General features: G+C 38.0%; 1 protein-coding gene and 1 long non-coding RNA gene across 3 annotated transcripts in view; one reads left to right on the forward strand and one right to left on the reverse strand.

The window, feature by feature from the left end:
• Positions 1-19,502, forward strand: part of LOC118163422 — a 37,966-nt gene extending 18,464 nt beyond the window's left edge. The window contains exons 2-3 of the long non-coding RNA XR_004749039.1: positions 14,275-14,442; positions 19,207-19,502. This is a non-coding gene — a long non-coding RNA (uncharacterized LOC118163422). The remainder of the gene's footprint in view (positions 1-14,274; positions 14,443-19,206) is intronic.
• Positions 1-27,156, reverse strand: part of PDE7B (phosphodiesterase 7B) — a 178,184-nt gene that overhangs the window by 25,266 nt on the left and 125,762 nt on the right. For both annotated transcript variants that reach the window (XM_035319974.1, XM_035319973.1), the window contains one exon: positions 12,710-12,793. In XM_035319974.1, the coding sequence (XP_035175865.1) occupies positions 12,710-12,793 (84 nt within the window). The remainder of the gene's footprint in view (positions 1-12,709; positions 12,794-27,156) is intronic.

The raw sequence follows: 27,156 nt of genomic DNA on the forward strand, positions 1-27,156 counted from the left end.
TGAGTGGTTGCTGGTGAACAAATAGAAATACTTTTTTATGATCTGTAATAAAATGATTCTCTTTCTTGCAGGCGTGCAGGCAGGAGGCTTCTCTCTACAGACAGAGCTTGTAAGAAGTTAAGAGCACTTCTTACACAGGGTAGTTTCCTACTCTGATGTTAAATTCATAAAAAACAAAGAAGTGATGCCAAAATACAGTCTGAAAGCACAAATGCACGAACCAGTTTTTGAAGAAGACAGAAAAGAGAAAAAGAAGAGATAATAGGTTATTAATCCCGTTGTATTATCGTTCCTACATAGTAAAGCAAATTATAAATGAAAAAAAAAATAAGTCCTCCACTTAGGAAAGGAAGCATATACAGACAATTCCTTCATTTTTTGTTTACACAAAAGAATACATTGTTCTCACTTGGTATCAGGATAATTTTAATTCCCTAATGCTGTATTAGGAAATTTTCATATCTGGCTAAATGTGCCACAAAAACCAAGGTAGTTTTTCCACAGTGATTAAATCTGTGATTAGAGTAATTAAATTACTTTATTGTTAGTAAGAACAATATGCAGGCTTCCTAAAGCTGATAGTGACTTAGGTTATTTCACCTGAACTTTTAACAGAACCTCACATAGAGCTGCAGTGTTTTCATTTTGTAGTCTGGTATAAGTTTTGGAAAAAGAGAGGACAATTGCTAAAGGCTATTAAGATTCAACAGTTTTGTTGATGAGAGGAACATCGTAAGAAACTGAAGGCTAAGCACTCCTTTCAGAGAACAATAATGATCGCTTAAGATGAGATGCCACAAAGTAATTCACTGGATTTCAGGTTTAAATAAGAGCTCAAGAAAAAATACACCCGTGAATTGAAGATGTCTCTCTCTATTCTGCTATTTCATTTTATATATAAATGCTAAACATTTTTTCTGCTATGAAATTAAAATATGATTCTGTATGCTGTTTTTATGAGTTTTACTATTCTGATAGTTTTTTTTGTTTGTTTGTTTGTTTTTTTCCTCCAGAGAAGTCATTAGTTTTTTTGAACCTTAGATGGTTCAGTGTTTGATTTCTCCAGGAGCAGATGTGAGCACTTTCTGTAGCAAGTTTCTTCTGTATGTAATACAACAGCTATCAAACATCACAGTTATTGAGTGACAGAAAGTCAGTAACAACCACCAAAAATGTACTTACAGAACTGAGTAACAATAACTAAAGTATTTTCCTAGGCCTGTTGCAGACTTCTTGTGGGTCCCCATTGTGTTTGTAACACAAAAGCACACAATAATTTTATTACAATTTGAAAAACCAAGAATGCAGACAGTAACAATGTCACTACTGTAACAGCCAGAAGGTTAGATTTTCACTAATCATGTGCCAGTACCTGCCTTAACTCTCTCTCACAGTTTAAACACTGGAACAAATTCATGACTTATTGAAAGGGTGACTAACATAGGTGCCTAGTTACACAGTGACACGTGGAAGAACTGTTAGACTTTTTTTTTTTTTTTTGCATTTCCTTTCACTTAGAAATGAACTTCTAAGAAGTTGCTGGCATTCAGTTTAATTCCCGAATACCAAAACACTCTTAAAATTAATTCCCTTTTAAAACTTGTGTCAGCTGTTTCTTGACTTCCCAACTTTATTAATTCCATCTTTGCCCCAAACCAATCACTGCTTCCAGGTAATGAGTTTATAGTTTAATGTATGGAAAACTTCTGTTTTGTGCATTAAAAACAGGTAGTTGCTCCAACTAATTTTTATCTAAGTTTACATCTTCTTTCTTAGTTAAATACAGATGACTGAAATTACCACCTATTTTCCTTTGCACTTCCTTTAAAAGTCGGATGTTGAGTTCCTATGGATGATCTAGAGGTGAAGGTTTGGGCAGAGTCCCAATAAACAGCTGTACACGTGAAGAAGTGCATATTTTATTCTGTGGATTGCCAGGCTATTTCAGTAGCGCAGATAATACTTACCAAACCACTAACACATCAGGTTGAAATAAATAATTTTTATTATGAACACACTTTCTGAACTGAACCGTTAAATTTGTTGCTGCTGCTTTGTTATATTGCTCCATAAGTTTGTCACAGATCTCAAATATAATCCATGGACCACCAGCAGACAGCGCCTCTGAAACAGGACCTGCTGCTTCAGATGAGCACTGTATTACAATGTTATGCAAAAAAAGTTCCCCACAATAATCTGTTGTCCTGTATTTCTATTCTTATGAGAGGGAACTCATGTTATTGATCGAGAATGACAGGAAGTGTATTTTCAAATTGGGCTCTTGACAGAACGGTCCAAATCCTGCATTGCAGTCTATCCACATGCTTAAGAGCTATCATGTTAAAATCATGTCCATGGTCATTCCAGCCAAACCATAGTCATTCCAGCAATAATTGATTTGTCTATGAGTAATAGGACTTGTCAAATGATTGCTGTGACCTTTATTGTTACTACACCATCCTCAATAACGAACATCATTATGATGGGGCCTTGCATAACATTGGCCTTACACTCTACCCCTCTCCGAGCACAACACTGAGTCATTACCATCTCATCAGCCCTCCCCAAATCAATATCAAACAAACCAAAAAAATAAAATACAATGATACGAAACAGAGAGAAAAAGGATAGTTAAAACACAAGAGTAAAAACCGAAGCAGTTCAGAGTGAATGCTGAAATTCTGTCTTTCAGCTCAATATCTGGGACAGAATCTCCCAGTAGTGAAGAGGGATTCCTATTGTACAGGACCCACCAGCTGACACAAAAATTGAGATGCAGTCTTAAGATGAAGTTAAAGGTTTATGTGAATAACAGTTACACTCTGAACATACCACATCCTAATTGACAATTCTGAATTTCAATTTAAATTGTAAATATAAATTTTTGATGATTACACCTGATGAAAGTCATGCAATGACTTTGAAACTTATGGGTTTATTAAAAGCTATTTCTAAATAGATTAAAATGAATTATAAGTAAACAAATCAAAAATGTCTTCACAGATACCAGTCAACTTCAATTGTGTAACGAGGGGTACTAAAACGTATGCTATGTTAACTCGCTCAGGAAAACAAGCTGCAAGGCTCACATGGGAAGGATTTAGTAATCATGTGCAATTTTGAAATGAACATGAAAGACAAGCAAGAGCATCTTTTGTTTATACCCATAAAACTTCCCTTGAGAATTGTGTTTATCTTTAATCATTGTTGCAATTTCTGAATGTTTAGTTTACCTAAAAAAGCATCACATTATCTCTCTCAAAGATGCACATTCTCTTATCCTGTTGAGTTACTGCCTAGGATAGTGACTTGGGAATCCCATCTTTGTATACTGAACAAAGTCATTGTAGTGAGTGTACCTACATGTACCTATACATTTACAGAAGTGTCCATGTAAGCTTTTGTCACAAAGCTTAACATCTGCTTTCAAAAACACAGCTTGCCTGTGCTCACAGTGCATCTCCTGATGTGTTTTAGCAAGCAGCAAGAGTAGCCATACTCTTCATTAGGTCACTTGACATCCATATCATGTGTACATGCTACCAGATGATGGACAATTTCTGGATATTGCATATAGACTTCAAGAGGTTAATAAGCTATTGGAATCAATGGTTGCCTTCTCTTTCCTAACACAGCTCCTCCAGTTACATAGATCTGCTTGCCTTAACACAATCAACGACTCACTGCACTCCAAACTCTGTTATTTCAGGGAAAGAGGTTTCCTGCAGTAGGAACTGCTATGAGTTTTCTTTCATATTTCTTTCACATCGCTGTGCTGCATGTGCCCACAGGCAGCATGAACATAAAAATTACAGAGGTTATGTTAACAATGGTTGAGTTAACATCCAGAAACGATCACATAAATCAAATTTGGACAAGGATGTACTTAACTCTACACCAGACATTCATTACAGTGTTATTGTTCTTTTCAAGTAAACAAACTTGGTTACGCATTCAAATAATGCCTGTAAGTTTTCTTTCACAGCATCTCCTTTTTTATTTTATTGCACCTCAGTGCACAATAAAAGCAGGTCACTCAGCAGTATGAGTGGATAACAACAGGCTTATTAATTTTCAAAACCCAACTGATTCAGAAACAGAAAATGTTTTTCCTCTTCTTTCTAAAAGGATGCAAAATAAAACCAATATATACAAATCAGGTCCTCAAACATCTACTTTTGACTCTTATTATTTACAATCCCCTACCCTTCTTCTGAGGATGTAAAGACATACAGTACTCATCCACTGTTCTTCACATATATACATATATATATATATATATATATATATATATATATATACACACACACACACACCTGAAGAATCAGGTAGGATTGCCAGCAAAAGTACTGAAATATCTGGAAGAAAGCTGGAGGAATGTCTGCAAACAGAGAGGGCCCTGCAAAGGGATTTGTCTCTGGTCCTATGCATTGGAGAGGCAATTTTCTGCACTGGTTCCTGGTTTGACAGCTGACTAGAATGCATATATTTAGAGCTCAAGATTCATTTAATTGACTTTTGAGGAATTGTTAGTATTTGTCCCTTCATTTTTTGATTGTTTTTCCGGACTAATCACGCGAGGCATTTAGATCACCTTTTCTCAAGTCTTGTTTGGCATACCCAATGCATGACGTGGTTACTAATTTTTTCTTATAAAGATGAGTGTGTAACATTGGAGATAGAAAAACGGCTTGTGTCAGTAACTGGTAAACAGGTTTGATTTAAAAATGGTAAGATTATACCAGTACCAGTTTCATCATCTGAACTTACATTGGTCACTGCAACTAAGACAACAGAGATGAACACCTTGCACTATATAATGTCTACGGATAAAGAAGTGTTGTACTGAAAACTTTAGGATTTCTAAATTTACAACTGACTTCCTCTAACTAAAGAGGAATACAAAAAGTTTTTATAAACATTGTGTTTGCACCTGCTCCTCTAACATACTTAAAAATTGAAAAAAGCTAAAGTGGAGGATATACCAAGTCCTCTGTGAAATGTCTCAGAAGCTAACAATGCACATAGTATTGCAAAGATTTTCAAAGTCATTGAGTCTAAGTAACAATGAGATTTTGGGGGCAGGACTTATTTGTCCTTTTCTATTTTTTTTTTTAAAGTATCCTGCCCAAGCCTTTTTTGCTGCTATAGTATAATTGTTAATTATACTAATATACAACATATGTAAAGGTAGGTGAGTAATGACCAAGTAAAATAAATTTTTTAATTCATGTCTTCTTTATCCTTGTAGTAAGTAAACAAAACATGATGTATCAAAACTTTTATAAGGAAGTATGAGCAAATTGTGTTCTCTGCTCCTTGACTTTTGATAAAATTCAATTTTAGAGGTCAAGTGCTTTCTGTTAGCTGCCATTGTTTGTATGGGTTACAATTGTATTATTTCTCTTTAAATGGGTAAACATAGTCTTTCAATTAGGAAGAGGCTGTGAGAGAGTGGGATTCTGAACACAGAGAAAAGCGAAAAAATCAGCAGGAAAAAAAAAAAAATTCCAAGCTGAGTCAAGATTCCATTCTTCAACTACCTGCACGATTGCACAAAATCAGTGAAGTGCCCTGTTTACAGAAGAGGTGCTTGTATGCTTCTTTGGATAACATGGTTAATGAAATGTGAGAGGTTCTGGGACACCAATTTTCTAGGTCACCTCACTATGGGGTTTCCTCCTCTTCAAACATTGTGCTTCAGATAATGGTGGCTTGTAACTGGTCAATTTCCAAATCATAAAGTTCCTGCACAATTACTGGCATCTTGAAAAACACTAGTCATATAGCTTCCCTCCACCTCAAAACATATTGCTTTTGAGAGTGTTTGCAAAAGACTAAAGAACTTAAGAAATATTATAAAAATTATCCTATTACACCAACTTCTGGAGAAGCCAGGCTTTCAGAGGCCAATTAAGTAACAGAATATTAGTCTTAACAACAGGAAGAGGAATAGATTATATCCAAATTTAAGATGAATGTTTCTTCTCAGATTTTACAGCCTTTATTGGGGTCATCAATCATCTTTATGCAAACAAACATTTTGGCATCTCTTACTAAGCCTCCTACAAGCACTTAGGAAATGGTATGTTGTGTTCCGTTTCACCACAAAGTCTTTATCATTTCAATATGAACCTCCACTTTGCCACTTCAATCTTTGTAGAAGAGTACAGTCGGAACCTTTTTTTATTTTATTTTCCTAAAACTGCAAATGTTCTATAGCTGATTATAGTTTCTCTAGCAGGAAATGGTACATCCCCTCTCCTTTCCCTCCCCTTGAGAAAAAGCAACATAACCTGTAATAACAGCAAACCTAACTTCCATTTATCATCTTAATGATCCCTTCTCCTTGTTCTTTCTTTTCCTCTGGTCATTTGGAAAGTATCCTCAGTGTTATCTTCAGTACACCCTTTCCCTTTGCTAATCAGGGAAAAGAAGGTGGGGTGGCAGAACAGGTCACACATCATTTGGAAATTTTTAAAGGGACATTCTTGGTTGAATTGAATCCTAAATCTGTATTAAAAATGTTACAAACCCGCATAATCATGCCAGTGTTCACTAAGCCTTTGTGTTTGCAGCACACCTTTTTTGTTGTAGTTGTTCTGCTTGCTTTTATGAGTTCTTCTGAAGCATTCATAACCCCAACTACTGCATTTTGTTAGCACATGAAAACACATATGTCAATCAGTTTTACATTCTGGCTTTCATATTCTACAAATGAAAAGCAAAAGCTAAACAAGGAACATGAATGTCAGAAAGTAGAACATACTTTTCAGACTACCTTTTTATTAAATTTTGCCAAGAAGAACTCTGAAAAACAAAAAAACAAAACCAATGACAAAGATTAAAGAATCCACCCCAAATCAAAAACAAAAACAAACAAAAAAAACTTTTTAATTTGATTGAAGGAGGATGGGGGGAAGACATGGAAAGATTGGGATGATTTCTAGACACATGAGGAATTTTTGAGTGTGAAGTGTTACTAGAAAAGAGTAAACAATCTCCATGCTGCCACACTATTAAGAGAAACTCAATTCCTCTTTCTTGAATAGGAAACTGAAAGCAAGGCCATAGGCTGACTTCAGTTCTGGAAATATTCTTGTCATTCAAACCAGACGCAAGCTAACCAGATTAAGAGGCCTGTGTGCCTTCAGGATGTTGACGAGTATCTTTTGGATGTGCTTATCCACAAGGAACTAATGGAGGTATTATGTAGAAATGATGCAGACCTCATGAGATCTCTCACTTTCTAATTTAATAACCATCTGGAACTTTGGACTCATCTCCACAGGCTGGGTTGGGATCTGAGTAATCCAATCAGTCCTTTAAACTTCCTCACAAGACTTTTAGTGTCCTAATTTAACCCGGGTCAGAAATATCTAAAAAGGCATCTCTCACTCCCACTTCCTTTTCTAGCCAAAGGCAACAAAACAAGACAGTTAACCAAACTTTTTTTAACCTCATTCATTTGGGTTCGAGTTACTTGATGGTTCAGTTTTGGGTTGGTGGCTGTGGTTAAGTTTTATTTTCCCTGGAGATGGGCCCTACCTGAAAGTCTTGGAGTTGTTCGAAATCCAAAACCAAAAATGAATGTAAATTTTGCAAATGGATCTTTCAGTAGACAAGCAGAAACCACAGATTCAAATGTCCACAGACTTTGGTTCTTTGAGATGGAGGCTTTTTCATGAGTTCATTTATTTTCTTACTAACCCTGACAACACTTTTCACTTCTGTAATACCTAGGTCATCACATGCTGGCATCACAAACAAACTGAAAAACAGAGGATTTGGCTTGACTTAAATCAGTCTGCAAATCAAGGACAGACTTAATAGTACCTATTATCACTACTAATCATCATCTGTTACTACAAACATACAATCTATACTAACTTTAAGCAAAGCTTAAAACGTGTAGGTCACAGGTCACATACTACATCCTTTCCTTGTAATCCCTCCTATATCAAATACACAGATGTAAGCTCTGCCAGACACTTTGATACTGTGGAGATATACAGTGAATAATGAAAGGGATAACTGATACTGGGACAAAACCAAAGTGTCCCTAATGCAGAATTTTTCAGGAAAAGTTAAAAATGTGAGCAGAAACAGTTTTAATATTTCTCCATTTAATACACAGAAAAACTTAGTATGAATAAGACAGAAACCAGAGAATCACTGTGCATGTCTTAAGAATTTCATTGTCTTTTGATAAAGAATACAAGCAAATTAATAAATGAAAAGTTATTCGTCTGCCATGTAACTTGCTATTTTGTTACTCTGTTTAATTTAATTTGGCAGTAAAACAAAGCATCTAATCTAACTAAAACATGGCAAGGTCTTCTTGGTTATTGCTGCATGCCCACCTACAGCTCTAGGCTTATCACAGGGAATTCCCTCAAACTTTTAATTAATGCAATGAAGAAATGTACCATTGCAGTTACTAGCACAACTCATCATGGGATAATGAAATCTCTCTTAATCAATGTACATTAGTCACTGGAGGGATCTGGTTCAATGACTCACTGAGCAACTTTCTCAGTCAGAGAGCTGAATTACAGCTGCCTTACTACTATGCCCTTTATTTCTGAAATCCAAACCATGCTTTGCTAACAGGAAAACTGGATCAAGTTAGTTTTCACTGCAGAGGTGGTTCAAATTCTAAATTACACTGCACATATTCAGATTAACCACTCTTGTCAAGTGATGCATAAAGGTGCATTTAATTTACAGAAATGCAAAAGTGCCAATAAACTGCCATCATTAATTTTAACTGCATTAGTTTCAGTAACAAGTTACATCTACCAAGTTCAGAGTTAAATTTTCTCAAAATTTGTGAAGTTTTAGTTTAGAGTCAGTATTACACAGTTTATACATTATATTCAGCTGTTATATGGCACTTCATACTTGCCTATTCCAAACCATTTCTCCTTCTGGAAAATAGACTTTGTCTTTTCTTTTTCCACTGCTCCCATTTTAAGGAATGACTTACATGAAAAGAAAGCTCTTTCTCCATTTTCCTATAAGCTTGCAAGGCTGTGCAAAGCTTGTATCCTTTCATTTAGGAGACATTTGTGAAGTCTGAATACTTCATAAGCTCTCTTGTGAACGTGGAACCTCAGGTCTGCCACGTTCAGCTTATTACTTTTATTTATTTATTATTATTATTTTTTTTTTTCTGGGGTATAGCTGTGGCCATCAGGTGGTCCCCTTGCCTTACTGTGGCAAGATGGGAAAATTGAAAGCCTCCTCTGAGTCTTCATGTGGTGCTGGCTAATGAGCACCATCTGCTGCAGTTTCACTGGAGAGAGGAGCTGCTACCTAGCTTCCCCCGAAGCTTCTGGCTCAACACTGTCAATACAAACTTATCTGGTTGGCCATGCAGGTCTCCACACATTGCAGGCACTTAGTCAGGTGGCTATGGTTCCCCTCCAACACAGAACATAGCAGATAATCTTGGTGGCAAGGAGATATTTCACATGAAGTTTTGAATTCGGGAATTATCTTACAGTCCCAAAGGCTATGGGTGCAACTACATCTCAAGGAAAGTTAAGTCCAGTAATAGGTCCAGTAAAGATAGGATGCTAAAGCCTTGCATCTCTTCCAGATAGGATCCTGCAAAATACTCGTGGGTCCTGACAGTGTGGCACTGACAAGGTGAAATAATGCCCACCGAGTTTCTATATATTACAGGGAGGCACTGGAGGAATGTTTAGATGGCATCACAGACGTTAGCTCAAACAGCAAGAAGCTAACATTTATCCAGTTGGCTTTGATTATGGCTATAGAAGATCCCATCTTGAGAACACAGGAAGTTTTCCTATCCAAAAAGACTTAACAGTGTATTAAATTACACAGCGATTTTGCTACAGGAATCCAGGAAAAAAAAAAAAAAAAAAAAAAAAAACAGATATGGTCTATTCGGTGTTAACCCTTGCTAGCCAAAGTAGGGAAAAATCCACTAGTTGGAATCTGTAAGCATGTTCAAAAGGTTACAACTAGGTAATACTGTGCAAGACCCAATTGCAATGTCCTGAAATCTTTTAAGAAAACTTTAAGTCTCCATTTAAGAGTGAGCTTCAGTGTTTTCTAGTACTTTAAAACAAGGGCAGTACTGTTAGTTGGAATAGTATTTCACATGATATAGGGAACTATTTAAACTCCATTTGTCTGAACTGGTGAGAAGCTGGAATAATATTTATGATCCACTTCTTTATAACTTCTGAGGATATCTACCATAAAATTTTCTCTGCCTCATCCCTCCCTTACTGTAGCAGCTTTCAATATACAGTTGCTGCTTATCAGTTATTGCCCCCAAACAAATATAACAATGTGCCAAAAATTCACTGTAAGTATTAGGTACTGTTAAAAAAAAATGCAGTAGTGACGTTTATGCATATTTCATTAGGATGTGTCTCACCATGTTTTTTGGTGCTTATAGGATATGCACAGAAGAAATTGATTTGATAGATGGTTATATATGAACAAATAATATAGAAGCCTGTTTACTTTCTGGCAAAACACATCTGTATGCTCTGACAGCAAGCATCTTCATTTACCTGTAGGCCACCAAGTGAGCCAGGCACAGTGAACTTGCCATCTACAAAGATGGTAGCCTTGTGCCTAGAAATCTCACTTCATTTTGGACTGAAAAATTAAGCTACTACCGCTTCCCAGGCAGAAAACAGTAAGTACAGAAAAATCTGAACACAATGAGAAATCCCAAATCAGAATCACTGCTTTTCTTGCAGAGATTCTGATCAGCCTTAGTCCTTTCAGATGAAGGACAAGCAATAAGAAGAAAGAACAATGCTACATAAAAAACCTGGCTGCCCTGCCCACGTAGGAGCAAGAGGTGCCTGCAGAGAGAGGCATCTCATTTTAAGCTCGGCAGCCAGAGCAGAAGAGTTCGGCAGAGTGCCCTGCTGCTCGTATGATCAAAGGCTGAGAATTCATCAGTCCTCTCTCCTCCTGGGCCTCTCCCTAGACTACCTCTGAGCAGCACGAGCACTTCCCTGAAGCTGGCAGGACCTGGAGGATGGCAGGACTCATCTATAAGGAATAAAAGCAAAAGCCCTGTTTCCAGAAAAAAAAAATATGCTGAAAGTTTCTTTGGTTTCTTTAACCGGAGAGAGGAAAGAACATAAAACGAGAATTTTAAATAACATGTGGGTATTAAAATAGAAAGAAAATAATGAATTCATTTAGTCACATTGAAACGTTGTCCTGGTTTTACATTTTTATATTCACAAACGTGAATATATATTTACTTCTACTTCATGAATGAGAATTGTTTTTATTTTCTCAGTCTTTATAAGGGCATCAACAATATTTCCAGCTAGCCTAAAACATTTTTTTCTTCAGTTTTTCATTGGCAAGCCAGTACTAAATTATCCTCAGAGGTCTGCTCAACCAGTGTGTTATTCCCTGTTTGTCCCTGGAAAATTTCTGGACACATGTTATCCGTTATGCCTTTCTACCACAGCCATAGCAAGCACTCTGATGGACTTACGACCTAGAAAACACCTTTTATGAGCAAGGCTGAAAGCAAACACTTTGCCAAACTGCAGTACTTTCTTGCCAGCTCGTGCAAATGCAGCAGACCAGAGCCCAAGTCCTCCCCTTCCTATCAGCTGCTCCTTCTCCTGATCTCCGGCCAGACCTTTCCCTTCACAGCTGGTCTTCTTCTTCCCCTTTCCAGCCACCTACCTCCTTTCTCTTCCCAGTTATTCTGGAAAGCAGTTACAAGAAGATTTAAAACTTTGTTTTGATAATTGCTTTTTAATGAAAAACATAATTGCTAGAAGATTAAAAATGTAATCACTAAACAAACTGTTGGAGTTTCAGTCTGTTTTGATGAAGACCATGAATAACTTTTGTTTCAGAGGTTAAATGGAGTGATCTGTGCTGTACATGGGGACACATCTCAATTTGCCTGTGTCTGAACACAGGAGTTAGTACAGTATCCAGACAATGCTGTTAGGCCCAAGACTAAGAGCTCTCTGTTTTCTATTTTATTTATTTACACGAGCTACTTGGCTTACATCAGTATAGAGAATTCATCAGGTGAAAAAAACAAACCAAAACAAAAAACAGTATCCTGATTTTTTTTTCCCCTTTTAAATTTACCCTCTTTTATTTACAACAGTGGCAAAATAACTTCAATCAAAATGAGGTTAAGATTATTTTTAACAGATGTTCACTGCTAGCCTGACCCAAAATCTATTGACGTCAATGAGAAGACTCCATGGGGCTTTGGATTGGGTTCTAATTGTTGGAAAAAATTAATGTTATTGTAAACCACTGGTCAGCGCTGTCACATGCTCCCCTTCTGTGCCAATTCTATATGACCGGATAACAGACTTGCATAAATCTGTTCCAACTGTTGGCTAAGAGGCTAAAGGACATAGGGGTTTATCTTTTTAATTCTAAAACACCCCCCCGCCCCCACCCCCCCACAAACATGATTCCTGGCACCATGGCATTTACTTGACATACTCTGCATTATGGACAATGTTCATGTAATCAAAACATTTCACAGTCAAACACTACATGGAAATAACAGAATTATTAATGCTGACTGCATGAAGACAGCTGAACAACAGATATGTATGAAATTAGATACTTCAATTCATGTACTTTCAATACTGATTTAAAAAAAATAAATTTACACGTTTTTTAAACTCAGTCGCAAAGGAAGGGTTGCACTTACTGTTAAGAAGACGGAAGTCTATGAACGGGTAGGAGCCGCGGCGCTCGGAGAGAACCCCTGTCTGACCTCTTACCCGTGCATCTCCTGCAAAACACAAGATCCCCAGAGACGTTAGAAGGGGCAGCTGCTTTTCTCCACTATTTAGAGCTAGATCTATTTTCTGTTCAACGTGATGATGCGATGCTCCTCCAGTGGGAAAACTAAGGACCAAAAAAAATAATCTCCCATGACATCCCTGGGTAATTGGGTAAAGCAGTACAGCTGATCCTCTTATCAGAAAAAGACACAAGAAAAAACATGTTCTTCCTACTGAACAGCTTCTTGCCCTGTGAGAACACTCTCAGTGCTTCAGGAGTATGGTGGATATCTAGTATTTTTGTCCAAGGACCAGTTGAATTTCCACTGTCACAGCGCCACACATGAAGGGCTAAACCTTGGACTAGGCTTACAGGCCACTAGACCTCCAAAGCTGTGGGACTGGTCTCAAAATTATTAGATGATGAAAAAAAAAATAAAAAATAGACCCAAAGTATGAGTTTTTGTTTTTCTCATTTTTGTTTGTTTTTGTTTTACTTTCTACTCTTTGAGCTTTCTGGAAAACATCAGCCGCCTTCTCCTTGTACACAGAAGCTGCTTTATTTAACCAAAACCTGATGTTCCCAGCATTATTCCACAAATTTAGTATGTATACTTAAGCATTATAAAGTGACAATATGATGGTAAGAATTAATATCCTTGTGTAATTCATGTTGATTAATACCTGACTTGCCATGTAGCATTGATGAAATGAACAAAACTCATTTGAGAAAGCAAAATGCTACTCAGCATGTACAAGAGGCACAAAAATCTCTTTCAGAGTAGATAGGAAGTAGCAGAAGCAGATGTCATTTTTACATTTCTATAACTTTAAGTATATTGTACAGTAATTTCCCCATTTCTTTGTGTGAAAATTCACAAGACCAACATCTTAAATATTCTTAAATAAGATTAAGTTTGGAGATTTTAGGGATTTATATTAGAGTACTGTAGCTCTTTCAATACCAATTGCTTCTCCACAGGAGCACAGACCACCATGTTGAAAATGTACCCACAGTACTTCCAGACAGCTCACTCTGCAGGCGTCTCTCTCAGAAGTCCACAAAATTATGAATTATTAGTTATTTTGAATTGAGCTTCCTTTGGGATACAAATGTGGTATCTGACTAATATAAACAAAAATTATTGAAGAATTTGGCTGCTAGTGCGAGCTTCTACTGCTTATATTTAAAAACAAGAAAACATCTTCCAGCACGAAAGAAGGATCTAGTTAGACGCTGTTATTTTTTCTATCTAATGCTCACTTAAAATGTGCTTACAATTATGCATAAGGGAAGAAAGCCAAGCAGAATGATTAAGTTGACTGTCTGAGGTGGAGAAAAACTTCTGTGCCCTCTAGGGGTCCTTAGAGGTACAAAAGACAAGAGCGTGCACTCAAATTAAGAATACTTCAAACACAGTCACTTTAGATTAAAAATATGAATGTATTTTCTCTGATCCTTACTTTTGTTTTGTTGTTTTGTTTCTAGATATGGAACATGTGCTCCCTGAATCCAGCTGCCGCCTGCCAACCCGCAGCTCTCTCGCTAGCTGAGGAACCAGCCCCAAGCTCTCCAAGCTGCTGTTGACCCCACTGACCCCTTCTGATGGCAGGAGATGCAAGCCTCTGCCTGCTCTTCAGCTGTTACAGTTCAAAGGTATGATAACAGCATGGGTCTACCTTCATCAGCAGTTTCAAATCATGTGCAAGTGTGGTAACAGAGGCATAGAAACCTATTCCCGAGTCTTAAAGGGAAGGAGGGTGGAGCAAATGGAGTTTGTAAAATGCTGAAGCGAGATCCATCAGCACTCGTGAATCAGAGCTCCCAAGCCAGCACCTGTATCTAAAAGCACTGCTCACTACCACAGGTAGACCCATCAGATTGGCTGATTCACGCAGAAAAAGTAAGAACGGCAAGCATATGGTGCACATTATATAAACAACAACAACAAAAAAATCAGACAGGCTTGAGCCTGTCACTAATACGAGCATCAGCAAATTAAGAACGGGTGTAAATTCAGAGCATGCCTTGATTGAGGCTTTTGTTTTTCTGTAGGCACCAATGAATTAACAGGAAACTGCAAATAACCCCCTGCATTAATAGACTGATAAACATGCCACTCCTGACTAAGTCAACAAATACTTTGAAAGAAAAAAGAGAAATTCAAGCTCCAAAAATCTGAAAAAAAAACACCCCCAAAAAAACCATCAGCCATACAATACTGTAAACCCAGAAAGAATGATTTTCTCTCTGGACGTGAAAGAGAGAGAGTACTGGAGAATAACAAAATCATACATGGTTATGTATGGGAAATCTGCCTAACTCTCATCTTAACAGCATGATTCCAAATTTTGATGAGGAGAATGTTAAAGGTAGGGAGACAACTGGAATGCAGAAGAAAACATAGTGTGGGCTTGCCAAAGGTAGACCATGTAAGATAAAATCTGATATTGAATTACCTCAAATAAAATAGCTAACTGTTAGGCAAGAGAGAAAAACAACAACACCATAGTGTATTTCAGCCACATGGACTTCATCAAACACATGAGAGTAGGCAGGAGATAAGTACAAAAAGTGTAAGTTGGAAAAAGATTAAAGGCAAGAAGATAACAAGGTGCTCTGAAAGGAAACTTCTGCTTGGGAACAATTACTACATGGTCTTTAAATGATTCATATTGGGAATGGTCTTAAACATTATTAATGATCTTAGTATGGAAGCAGGAGAGAACTAATGAAAAATTTTTTGAAAGATTACCTGAAATAGTTAAGGACTATGCATGATGATCAATCACCTTGCTATCAAACCTATGCTCTTCAAACTAAGACAATGGGAATGAGTTTTAACCAGCAAACCTGAGGTCCTGAAGTCATGGAAAATTGCTTATGTTTCCTATCAACTATTTTTGTCCTTTTACATTTTTTAGACAATAGAAGTCTGGGTTGTGTCTAGCACTACAGGAATCTATATGCAAAATAAATCTGTATCCCCACTGGCATAGTCAAAGCCACTAAAACCCTTATATTCCAGGATCATTAACTTTACCCTCAGGAAAGGCAAGTTTCTGATGAGTCAAAGATGTTATCAGGTAGCTCTACCTCATCAATCTGTTATTTCAAAATACTTCGCCAGGTGCCACCTAGTCTCTTTCTACATCATTAGAGAAAGATTAGTTAGGAAGTGGTGGTGGGCTAAATCAACCACACCTGCCTTCCTCTATTTTGTCTTGGCGCACTGATTTGGAAAACTTTTATATTCTTCTCTATTACTTTTAATTACATGTAAGTACACTCTGCAGAGATACTAAAGTAGGGATTGCACCAGATGGTTTTTAAACCACACCACATGGTTTTTAATTTCTGAGAGGCACGGGCCCTTAATGGCAACACACCAGACTCTTGCTCTTTGACAGATGACCTTTGTGGGGAACTTTCATCAGGTCACCAGACCTTTACATGTCATTGCTCTCCACCTTAAAATCAAGCTAGGCAATTGTTCTGACAATTTATACAATTAGCAGCTTTAGATAAATAATCTTTTTTGGAGCAAAAGGAAGGATTCTGTGGAAACTAGGCAGGAAATTTTGACAGCTCATTGTGTTCCCAAGTGAAACAAACAGGGTGAAGGGAAATGGCAAGGGTACAGGTCCTCTCTGGCTCCTCTGGGCTGTAGTTGTATGGCTGAAACATTTACAGTCACAAACACAAAGAGCTGTGCCCTTGCTGCAGCAAAGCCACCACGAGAGCTTCCAGCGGAGACATCTCCTGGTGGCTGCTGCACACTTCGGTTTTACTTTGTCCTTGTTAAAACAAACAGATAAGAAAACAAAGCAAACAAATCGAAGAAAGCTACGTTAGGTAACAGGAGCCTGTGTGGCACATTAGGTAACTGATGGCACGTGACTGACATGCATGGCAGCCTGCAGTCACAGGAAAATCAGATGTGGGGAAGAGCCACAGGGCTACAGCACCAGTAGGGCAGTGTGGCTTCAAGATGGGCAAAAGGGTTAAGAGAAGAAGGAGGCAGCTCTGAGCCACCTCATACATCTGGAGAAAAGAGCCATCTGCACCGAGGAAAACAACTTCTCCAAGGCTTGCCTGAAATGACGTGGGATTCAATTTCACTGAGCAAGCACAACAAATTAAGAGAGAAAACAGGGCTATAGCTGGGAGAAAACAACTAAGCAGCTTCATGCAGCAGCAGAAGTCGGGACAAGCCATCTAATTATTGATTTTATTTAGTATACAGCTCCATGTGGTAAGTCAGAATACCACAGAAAATTCACAGGAGGTTACAAGTATTTATTCTAGTCAGACTTTTCTACAATTTTCATCCAAGTATTTCTTAAGCTGACTGTTTTAGGATGCATCCTGCAGTTGCTGAGCGCTCTCCATGGAAAACAGAGGGACAGTAATAAGGCCTCTCGTGGACTCCACAGAGTCCCTGGCTCTTTCACTGTTTCAGTTATGAAAAGGCTTGGGATTTCTCAGATGGAGGAAGATGAGCTGGTGATGTTTTAAACATCATTCTGGTTTGGGTGGAAACTTTTCTAAAAGAGGAAAGTGTTGCTGCACAAAAAGTAGGCAAGCTCCAAATAAAAGTTAGATTAAGTAGCAGAATTACTGAATTATTTTTAATTTGAAGATGTTTATTGCTTGTTTATGGTGATTTGTACTTTTACTTGTTTGGATTATTTTCCTTCAGTTCTCCTAGTGTTGTAAGGATTACAGTTGTAAATTCCCGTCTGCAAAAAGCGCTTTTTGCTGATTTCCTCATGTGCATAAGATTTAAAGTGAACAAGAACATTTCCTCTGAGCAGACACAATGACTGACATTAGACTTTAAGGAGACAGGACGACTCTCCTTTCCAGTGGGAGAAACTGGGGGAGCCACCTCACTCCACCCACTTGTATGCAGCAAAGTTTTAAGCACCTGAATGTTCCCAACCATGAAGTTTCCTGCTCCACATGATGCATGGCTCTGCCATTTCTGGTTACCGTGCTAATTAGTTCTCAAGTAGTGTTTTCACTCAATGCATTCTGCAGCTTTGTTTCAGAAAGTTTTACAAAGGAAGACAACTGTTGATAGTCTCATTTTACAAAAGGGGATAAAATGATGTGATAGAATCTGATGCAGAAAATCTCTTAATTCCCCTTGCAGTGGTCTACCTCATGAACGCAGAAGCTTCAGAGACTGATAAGTAAATAAATGAACAAACTAATATTTGTACCACTACTGCAGTGACAGGTTAAAGCTTCAATTAAGGTTTGAAAAGTTTGGGGAAAAAAGTTGCCTTTTTCCTTTTACAAAGGAGAAACTTAAACCTGAGATCTGTGAAAACTGCCATTCTCTATGGAGATTTCAATTTCAAGGAAAAAGTCAGATAAAGAATATTTTGGGATACTATTGTTATTATTTTTCTAACCTGTCAGTTACTTGAGTTTCAGGTATTCAAAGTCCATCTCCAGGCCAGCAACAGTTGCTGATGAAACATTTTACTCACCCTGGGTTTTCTTACAAAACTGTATTCGGAGTGAATTGTGGCTGTTACGTCAAGCATAAACAGTTTGCGCTGCCTGACTGTACCAGGCAGCCGTAACTTCTGCCCTCCTTTACTGACCAAAAGTTGTACACCTGCTGTATCTTATTTTCTTAATGCTATCGGTGCTGTTTGTGCCAGTCTGGACACAAGCTGGAACAGAAGCTGACAATCTGCTTGTAGAACCCTCCTCAGTACTAAAAGTGTCTTGGTGAGATCACTTAAGCACTGATGCATCGTCTATATATATAGCCAGAGGAAGACACTTGGGTCCACAGGCATGCCTTTAACAGTTTGTCCAGTCTGGCAAATGGACATCTAGAGTAAATGTAACTAAAGTATTTCACAGACATCCTTGAAATCCTTCCTTAAACTGTATCAGTAACTCGGGAGAAAAGATTTTGAACTGAAATATCTCGAGGCAAAATTGTTACAGCACACAGCCTTTGAACAGACATCCAAGGGGATGAAGAAGCTGCTGCAGAGAGCCAGGTAACAGCAGTCATCAGAAACTCAGATATTTGAGCAGCACCCATACTGTCCTCTTCCCATACCTGTTGGTTCTTGCATGAGCAAACCCAGAGCTTGCAGAAATAAGTAGCTACATACAACTGAAACAACAGTGAGAGATGATTACAACAGACAATCCTACATGTTCTAAAGAAAGTAACTTTCCAAAATGTCAATATGTTATATTGCATTGGAAATGCTTACAATTGTTTCTGAGCTTGATAATGCACTATGAGTTATTGCCTTAAGGTCAGATGTATTTCATGTAACCTTAGGTGTAAGTCTGCGTAGAGGATTAGGTGCCTCCGCCCAGTGGATAATGCTTAAGAGACTGATTGCCTTTAAAGCCGCACGTTTTTGATTTTTACTGCAGATTGAGTCTAAGACACCTCTGCTCCTAAATTCAGTGCCACAGTTATAAGCGCAGCACGATGAGGGAAGAATCCAAGACTTCGTCCGTGAAGATTGTATTCAGGCAGCTGAAGCCACACCAAGCCTCCTATCTGTGAGAAGGCTTTGAACTGTGATTAGCCCTGTGACTGTTAAGACTTATTTTGTAATAAATGCAATAGACACACACACCTTCAGTTCCCACCAATGTGTGAAGGCACACCCTCAAATAAATACAGTGTAATCTCATCTGTGCCCTATTATCCCACAGCTCAGTTAAAGAAAAATAGCACTTGTTAAGCAACAGTATTTGGACTACTGAAATAAATAGCTCCTTGATACTACAGTGTGACACTTAACTCTCAGAATTTTCTAGCTCCACATACAAAAGTTTATATATAAAGTTTACATGAAGTGCTGAACCACAGAATACAAAGACGGAAAGGGAGAATACGAACATGGGTAAATTACACAGACTGTTTATTCACAAGCAAACTTTTCATTTTGGAGAAATGAAAAATTGAGACATTGGAGTTTGTCAGCAGGAATTTTGCAAAATTCAGCCAATGGCTTTTGTATACAAAAGACAGACAGACTCTATAACCTGGCAGCAAAGAACAGAGTTATAGAACTAAAAGCAGGAGGCAGATCCTGTAAAACAAAACAAAACAAAAATGCAGCCAGAAAGCAGAGAGACTTGTGTAATTATCATGTTATAAATGTAAAAGGCAGAAATCATCTATCTCCACCTCTGTTCCTGAAGAAGACAGCACAGACAACCATGGTAAACATTTTGCTTCTCCAGTATTGTAAACATCTAGCATTTCCTATGTAGAGGCTGAGCATACTACTGAGAGCTGAAAATGAAAGCCTGGGAGAACAAGAAGCTAGGAGGAGATGTGATTCTGCTTTTTTGAGTGATCCATTTATAATTCCCATTCTCACCTGAAGCTTACAGCACTCACAAACAGCAGCCTGATGGCATCTTGAGAGTCTCACTGCTGCTGTGGTCCAGAATAGCATCAGCACTCAGAGTAGTGGACAGGCTCCTTTTCATAATCTGAATGTTATCATTTCTAGCACTAGTGCTAAGAACCATCTGTCCGTATTTTGAAGTTTTTATATTGCATTATTATTATTAGCCTGTTAGTGTCTTCTGTCTCCAGACATTAATTACTGACTTTCCAGGGAAAGATGATATTAATATAGCTAGGGCACTGAACTACCTAGATACTTCTTGCCTTCCTACACTGTTAGATAGCTTGCAAATTACTCTGTGCTATGTAAACAGACTCAGGTACTCCCATTGCTACCATTACTGCTGCACTAGAGCCCTTCTGGGAAGTGGCAAGACATACTGGTTTTCTCACACATGACGTTAAATCTCACATAACGTCTTAAAAACTAAAGGATATGTTCTGAAATGTTAAGAGCTGTATTAAAGGTAATAACATCAGCTACAGCATGATCTTAGCAACAGGTAGGCTGCATTGCCATGGCAACTTTGAAGATAATATCTTACTGTCATGTTGCTTTTATCTCTCTCCCAAATAAAATATAGCATAAACACATCATTAATTGTTTAAATTGTACTTCTTGTAGTCTTCTGCCAGACTCTGAGCTACTAAAATAAACATGCATTTAATAACAAACTTCTAAGACTTGTATACTTCCAATACTATATACACAAATTTGCCAGAATAGGTTAAGTAGTTTAATATAATTACTTTGATTCTGTGTAAAAGAAAAATCACAAGGAATTTGTGTTTTGTCTAAGACCAATGCTAAAAACAGGTCTAGAATTCTGATCTATAGATAAAGTGCATCAGGCCAAGTATTACCGCTGCTCCAAAGATACGAGTTTTCTTCACTCACAGTTACACCCAGACCCTAAGCCATCCAAACTATAAATCATTTCCTTACCAGAAATAATGTTCTATAGATGGCTGCTCTTTCAGAAACCCCTTTGCATGTGGGGTCTCTCTCTCTATTATATGGATTTCTGATTTGAGCATTATCAATGCTTTAAATGATTCCACTGTAAGAACACGACGGGATTCCCTGAATCCACCAATGCAGGCTTTACAGTGGAAAAATAGTTTCTTTTCTTCTGCAGAAAGTTGAGAAAGCTTTTGGGAAACGTTCAATAATCTGAGATGAACATTTTTATTTGTGAAAGAAAAAGAGGAGATACTCCTGAACTTTAAACACAGGATGACACTTATAAGCCCTCAGCTCATTTCCTGCTTTCCTATGGAACAAATAATGTCCTTTCCATGCCTTGCTTTTCTGCTTTTATGTTTTGTTTGTCCTGTGTAGACACTGAGCTCTCTGATGCAGGGCAACAGTGGTCCAGCAGTATCATGTACCTGTAGTCCAGGTCATGGTTTCTACATCACCATTACACAATACTAATCATCTTTGCTTTTCATACTAGCAACAGTTAAGTTATACAACATCCAAAGAAAATGAATGCAGAAGTTTTTGCTCATACCATCACAAAAAAAAAAAAATAAATAAAATCATATTCAACTTTGAGAGAACATCCAATAAAATTCCTCTTTTTCCATGGCTTTGCCCATGAGATTTCTATACTTTCCAATAAAACTACAATAGATGTATATTCAAAACTGTAAGTAGTAATGCAGTAATTACAATTGCAACAACACATCGCCTACTCTTGTAATGCTTAACATCATCCAAATCTGAGAGTCTCTTAATAGTTTTTACACAATGGCAGCTTTGCATGTGGAAGAGTTAAGTATGAATTTAGGATTTACTCCCTTTTCATGTTGTACTAGAATTGCTTGGCTGCCAATTCACTGCACACAAGAGGAGATTCACTCTCTATTGATTCAGCCAGTCTTGCTGTATCTTTCTGTCTCAAGATCATATGACGCTTGCACAACACTTTAAGGTACATCAGTACGGAATCAACTTTATAATCAAGAGAGACACACTAAAGTAAACATTGTGCATTAACCACAGAATCATCCTAACTCATCAGTTGCAACACGTTCTTCATCTCCTCTTTTTCACTCCCCTTCTGCACTGTACGTAAATATATATATTCCAATCTCTGGCATGACTTGACTTCTTCCTCCCCTTCTCTTTGACTCAGCGGTAATTCAGCCTCCCCACAACTTACTGTTTTCTCCTGAGGCTGGAGCACGGTATGTTCATACCAGGAAGCCCATCAGCATTGGCCACTACTTAGCCCTGCTGATGGGGCTGCCCCAGGAGTCTCCACGGCTGGGAGACAGCAGTGAACAGGGAAGGCGGGGAAAGAAGTGCTGCCCTGTTGTCTTGGCAGCACAAGAAGATGCCTGTAATGTCTTGCAGGAGAAAACTTTGCTCACTGCCTGAAGCTTTGCTTTGAATGAGAGTTGTACGCTACACCTGAGACTGCAGCAATGGATGTTTGAGATTAATGAAGGTCTTTTATTTGACTTTTGTTTGTCCATCATCATTTGCCTTTTTTTTTTTTCTTTCTTTTTTTGGTATTCATAACCATTATCTGTGGCCAACAGCTGCAAAACTTCTTTCATTTTGTTTTGAATCTGATTTAGTTTCTCTGTGGGCCAAACAAATAACTCCATAACTCAGTGAATTATCGAACAATAAGGCAAGAGAACTTTGTCCAAAATAAGCACAGGTACCCCTGTATCATTTGCTTATTCCAGACAAGTACTTCCTGAGCTAGCCCACGTTTTATCATGTAATATTTCTTCATCAGAAAATATTATTTTGCTAAAAAAGCTTTTTTCTTATAAGAATGTTTTTCTGTTAGAAAACAATAAAAATGACATACGTAGATAATACAAATATGTGGAGTGGAACCTTTTTCATTTTGATGCTAGACACAGGAATAAAGCTGCATAAAGTGGAAGCAGATCTTGGCTGTTCTACAGCTTGGAAAACCTCTCTCTTCCTGTTTTTACACTGTATTTTTTTTAAACAACATGCATACCTTTTTTACTATCAATTAGATCTTGAAAACAAAAACAAAAACAAAACACACCAGAAGCCTCGCCTGGCTGGAACTTAGTGCATATGCTACCTCTTGCAAACATTTCCATTTCTAACATGGATAACCTTGACGTTATCTGCTAAGAAAGGGAAAGTTCAGGTTGGTTACCACAAGCTGTTTCTAACACTCTCTATTAATGAAATATTAATGAAATTAGATTCTGCCTCAGTTTTGTTTTTTTTTTTTTGGATAGGAGAAACTAAAACTAATGCTTTCACTGTGTTGTTCTTCAGCATATTGCAGTCCAAAACGACGGACTGAGTATGTATGTCTATATATAAACCTGTATGTACCAATATAAGTCTCCCTATAAACATAAATGTGAGGGAATGCATTTAGAGCCATATTAATTTATAAAATAAACAATATTATGATGTTATTAATACTGTGATAATATTAATTTTAATATAAAAATAGTATTTTTCATTTATTGAAAGCTGCATTTTCAGTAAATAAAAATCAATGTCTATTTTAACAAACACTTTGATTAATTTTTTAAATTTAAAAAGAGAAAAAAAATTAGAAGGCCATTTTTCAACAATACTACCAGGTCATTAAAGATATTTAAACATTATCAATACTGTACTATTCCGTAGTTTGCGGAACTTAGTAAAAACTTTCTGTGGTCAGGATATTAAGAACTTTCTGTGGTCAGGATATTTCATGGAAGCCCCCTCTTGTGTTTCTCACAGCCTCCTCTGAGGCAGCTTGTATTTCTCAAAGTTGGAAAACGACCACTAGGCTTCAACAGATTGCTGCTGTTGACCTTCTACTGTGCTCACTACATACATATACATCCAACATTTAAAAACTTAGAAAAGCTTCTGGGGTGGGTACAAGAGAAAGCTCTGGATCAGTCTGAGGTTACTCTAACATTAGCCTACTCTCTGCGTCCCCTTCACTCTTATGGTTCAGTTGCATTAAATATTTACTGTCTAAAGTAAAATTAAATAGCGGTTTACCTTCTTTATTCATCGCACATTCCTAAGAGAGGTAAGCATGAGTTGGCTCAAAGAAAAACAATCAGTTACATATTTCTGTCATTAGAAAACTGTTGACCAACAAATCTAATTAGGTGTTTGCAAAGGCTCAAATTTCTGCAGACCCTTGTTTCCCTTGTTCTGGTGCACAGTTCTTTCTAGCTCAGCTCCTTATTCCAGAAACTGCAAAAACTTAATACCTGAAAGGAGGAGCAACCACCAGGATATGCAGAGAGGATTCAGCAGGGCTCAGTGTAACCAGAGCCCCTTTCAGTGATCCTTTACACCACCATCTTCTTCTGTCATCCCATAATTATGTACGCCTAATTTAGACTTGTGTTTGACATTGAAGTAATAAATACCAGTGTCATGTTACGGCCCTGCACCAAACACCAGCCTTCAGGAGGGAAGGCCAGGCGTTGTAGAGGGAAGGACAACCTGCCTTGCCCTAACAATTTTACATTAGAAATGCCAGGTCCTCTTGCTGGCAGCCTGCGCTGCAGCACTCCCTTTCTCCACAACCAGGGCTGAAAACAGAAGCTGAGGCTTTTGTCTCATGTTTTAACACGTTCTTAGGGAATTTAAATAATTGCTAAAGTCCTTCAGAAAGAGGAGGAAACTGCAATCTACAACTTTGAATACTACAAACAGACTTTTTTGGGTGGAGACAAAAAACACTGGGATGTTTTTATAAATCCCAGAGGAACAATAAACTTTACAGACAACAACTTAATTTTGTCTCAAAATTTACCTTTAAATTACCATTTAGCAACCCAAGAGTTCAGAGATGAATTGAGCTGATCCTTTCCACAGCAATCCAAATCCGCAGGCTCCTCCTCACATAGTATTTTAAAGGAGAAAGAGCAAGACAGTGATTCAGTATTTGCTCTTCACAAACCTCAGTAAATTCCAAGAGAAAATAACTCTGGCGATGACTTTTTTGGCATGTGTGTGTGAAGGCATGTAAGAAGTATTTCTCGACTCTTCATACGCTTGTGCAATTCATACTAAGCAGAGATTTTATCTTTTTTATTATTATTCTGGGAATTGCAAGACATAACAGAAAAATCAGTAAGATTGTCCTTTTCTTCAAAACAGATCTGCTTGAATAAACACTGAGTATGTCTTAAAGTAACATCCAGAAAACATTGTGCTTTTCCTAGACTCTACCTTAATCGTATATTCAGTAGCTAACAATTACCAAAGAAAATTCAGGAACTGAACGAAATAAAATCTTGACTGGTGAGACTCTACTTTCAACTGATATATAATGCAAAAGTTCTGCAAATTAGATTTAGAATTTAGAAATTAGATTTAGAAAAGCAATTCAGCCACTCTTTGCTAGAAACCCCACGAGAGCCTTCTCTCCCCAGGTGTTTGGCTAGGTCTCACCAAACCTGTGAAACACTGACCTAAACACTTAAGAATTTCAAAAAAGTCAAATTCTAACGTGGTTCCACACTGACAGGAAAGTTCACGATGATCTGTATGAATCAGCTCATTATTATCACATTAGTGAAGAACGCCAGAAAATTCTGCCCATCATTGTAAAACTGACTAACATTTTGTACCAGGTTATAATACAAGATGTATATTGCTATACTCTGTTAGTCCCCACACAAGGGCAGCAAGGTAATGTACAAGATCTTGTATCAACTACACAGAGAAAAATGTTGAATAGAATTCTGCCAAGAGGCAGGAGTGTGCCTAAAATGCTGACCAAAGATGTATATTCCAATTCACCTTAAACTAAGCTTCCTTTTTCATCCCCCCAAAACATCATGCCTGAGTAACTGTCTTTCCAGAATGTAAAAGGATCCATCACAACATAAAGGGATTGTTATAGAAAAAATAAATCACTTCTTCCAGCACTTTGCCATTTGTATGGCAAGTACACAGCAGCAGTGAGCTCATGGTTCAGGTTTGTTGTTTCGACATGAGATGTTCCTTTTCTCTGATTTTCTTTTTCTTTTTTTTTTTTCTTCTTCTTTTTTTTTTTTTTTCAATAGAGCTCAGCAAATGTTTTTTCTTAGAGCTCAGATATCAGGTACTGGTGTAGAATTAAGGCATTCAGTCCTTGTGTTGGCTCTTGTGGTTGCTCCTAGAAGAGCTGTCAGCTCATCACAGCCCTGCCTCAACAGCCCTGTCTGCAGCTGGCTTCTGGGCAGAGACCTCTTGCACGAGGGCCAGTGGAAGTGCCTACAAGTGGTTACTCCCCACAAGGGAGTTGAACAAACTGTTCTGGTTTTTCACCTGCAAAGACATATCTCAGTTTCCTGAACCACTTTTCCATTTGCATATAAAAGGGGAAAAGGCTTTCAACCTCTTTGGCAAGTGGAAAGGGGTTCTGGAGGTGACCTAGGTTCCCCCATATCTTGATCTGCTCTGTGACTGCACTTTCCTACCTCAGAAACTGACATCATCACTGGGGCCCCTGACGATGCAGACATGTTGCTCTAGAGTTGGAGGAACAAGAAGGAAGAGACAGGTTGCCCCAAGCCATCCACTGAAGGATTGGCCCAGCCAGTGCTCCACCAGGCCCCTGGGCAGGGACAGCTGTCACTGCTCCCTATTTTTTCCTCTTGCCAGAAACTGGCTGAGTGGCTGCACCTGCATTCAGATGCTGTGGAGTCTGAGGAATCACAGGGGTCAGTGAAAGAAGAAATACAAGTTGCTGGGGGAGAAAAAAGCCTCAGGCAAACAGTATCCTATCAAAGTTATAAAGGCATGGTATTCTTTTTGCATATTACTGAGGAGTGTTGACTTCGGATCACAAACAGAGCTGGAAATTACAACTTGATTTTTTTTTTTTTTTTTTATATTCAAGACCTTGATTCAGCAGTCACAGGACTCTGCTCCTCAAAGCCAGCAGTGACACCATGCACTCCTAGGGCAGTCATGTCAGACTGCAAGGGCAATTCAG

This window comes from Oxyura jamaicensis, chromosome 3 (genome assembly GCF_011077185.1).
Source record: "Oxyura jamaicensis isolate SHBP4307 breed ruddy duck chromosome 3, BPBGC_Ojam_1.0, whole genome shotgun sequence".
In the NCBI taxonomy this organism is placed as follows: domain Eukaryota; kingdom Metazoa; phylum Chordata; class Aves; order Anseriformes; family Anatidae; genus Oxyura; species Oxyura jamaicensis.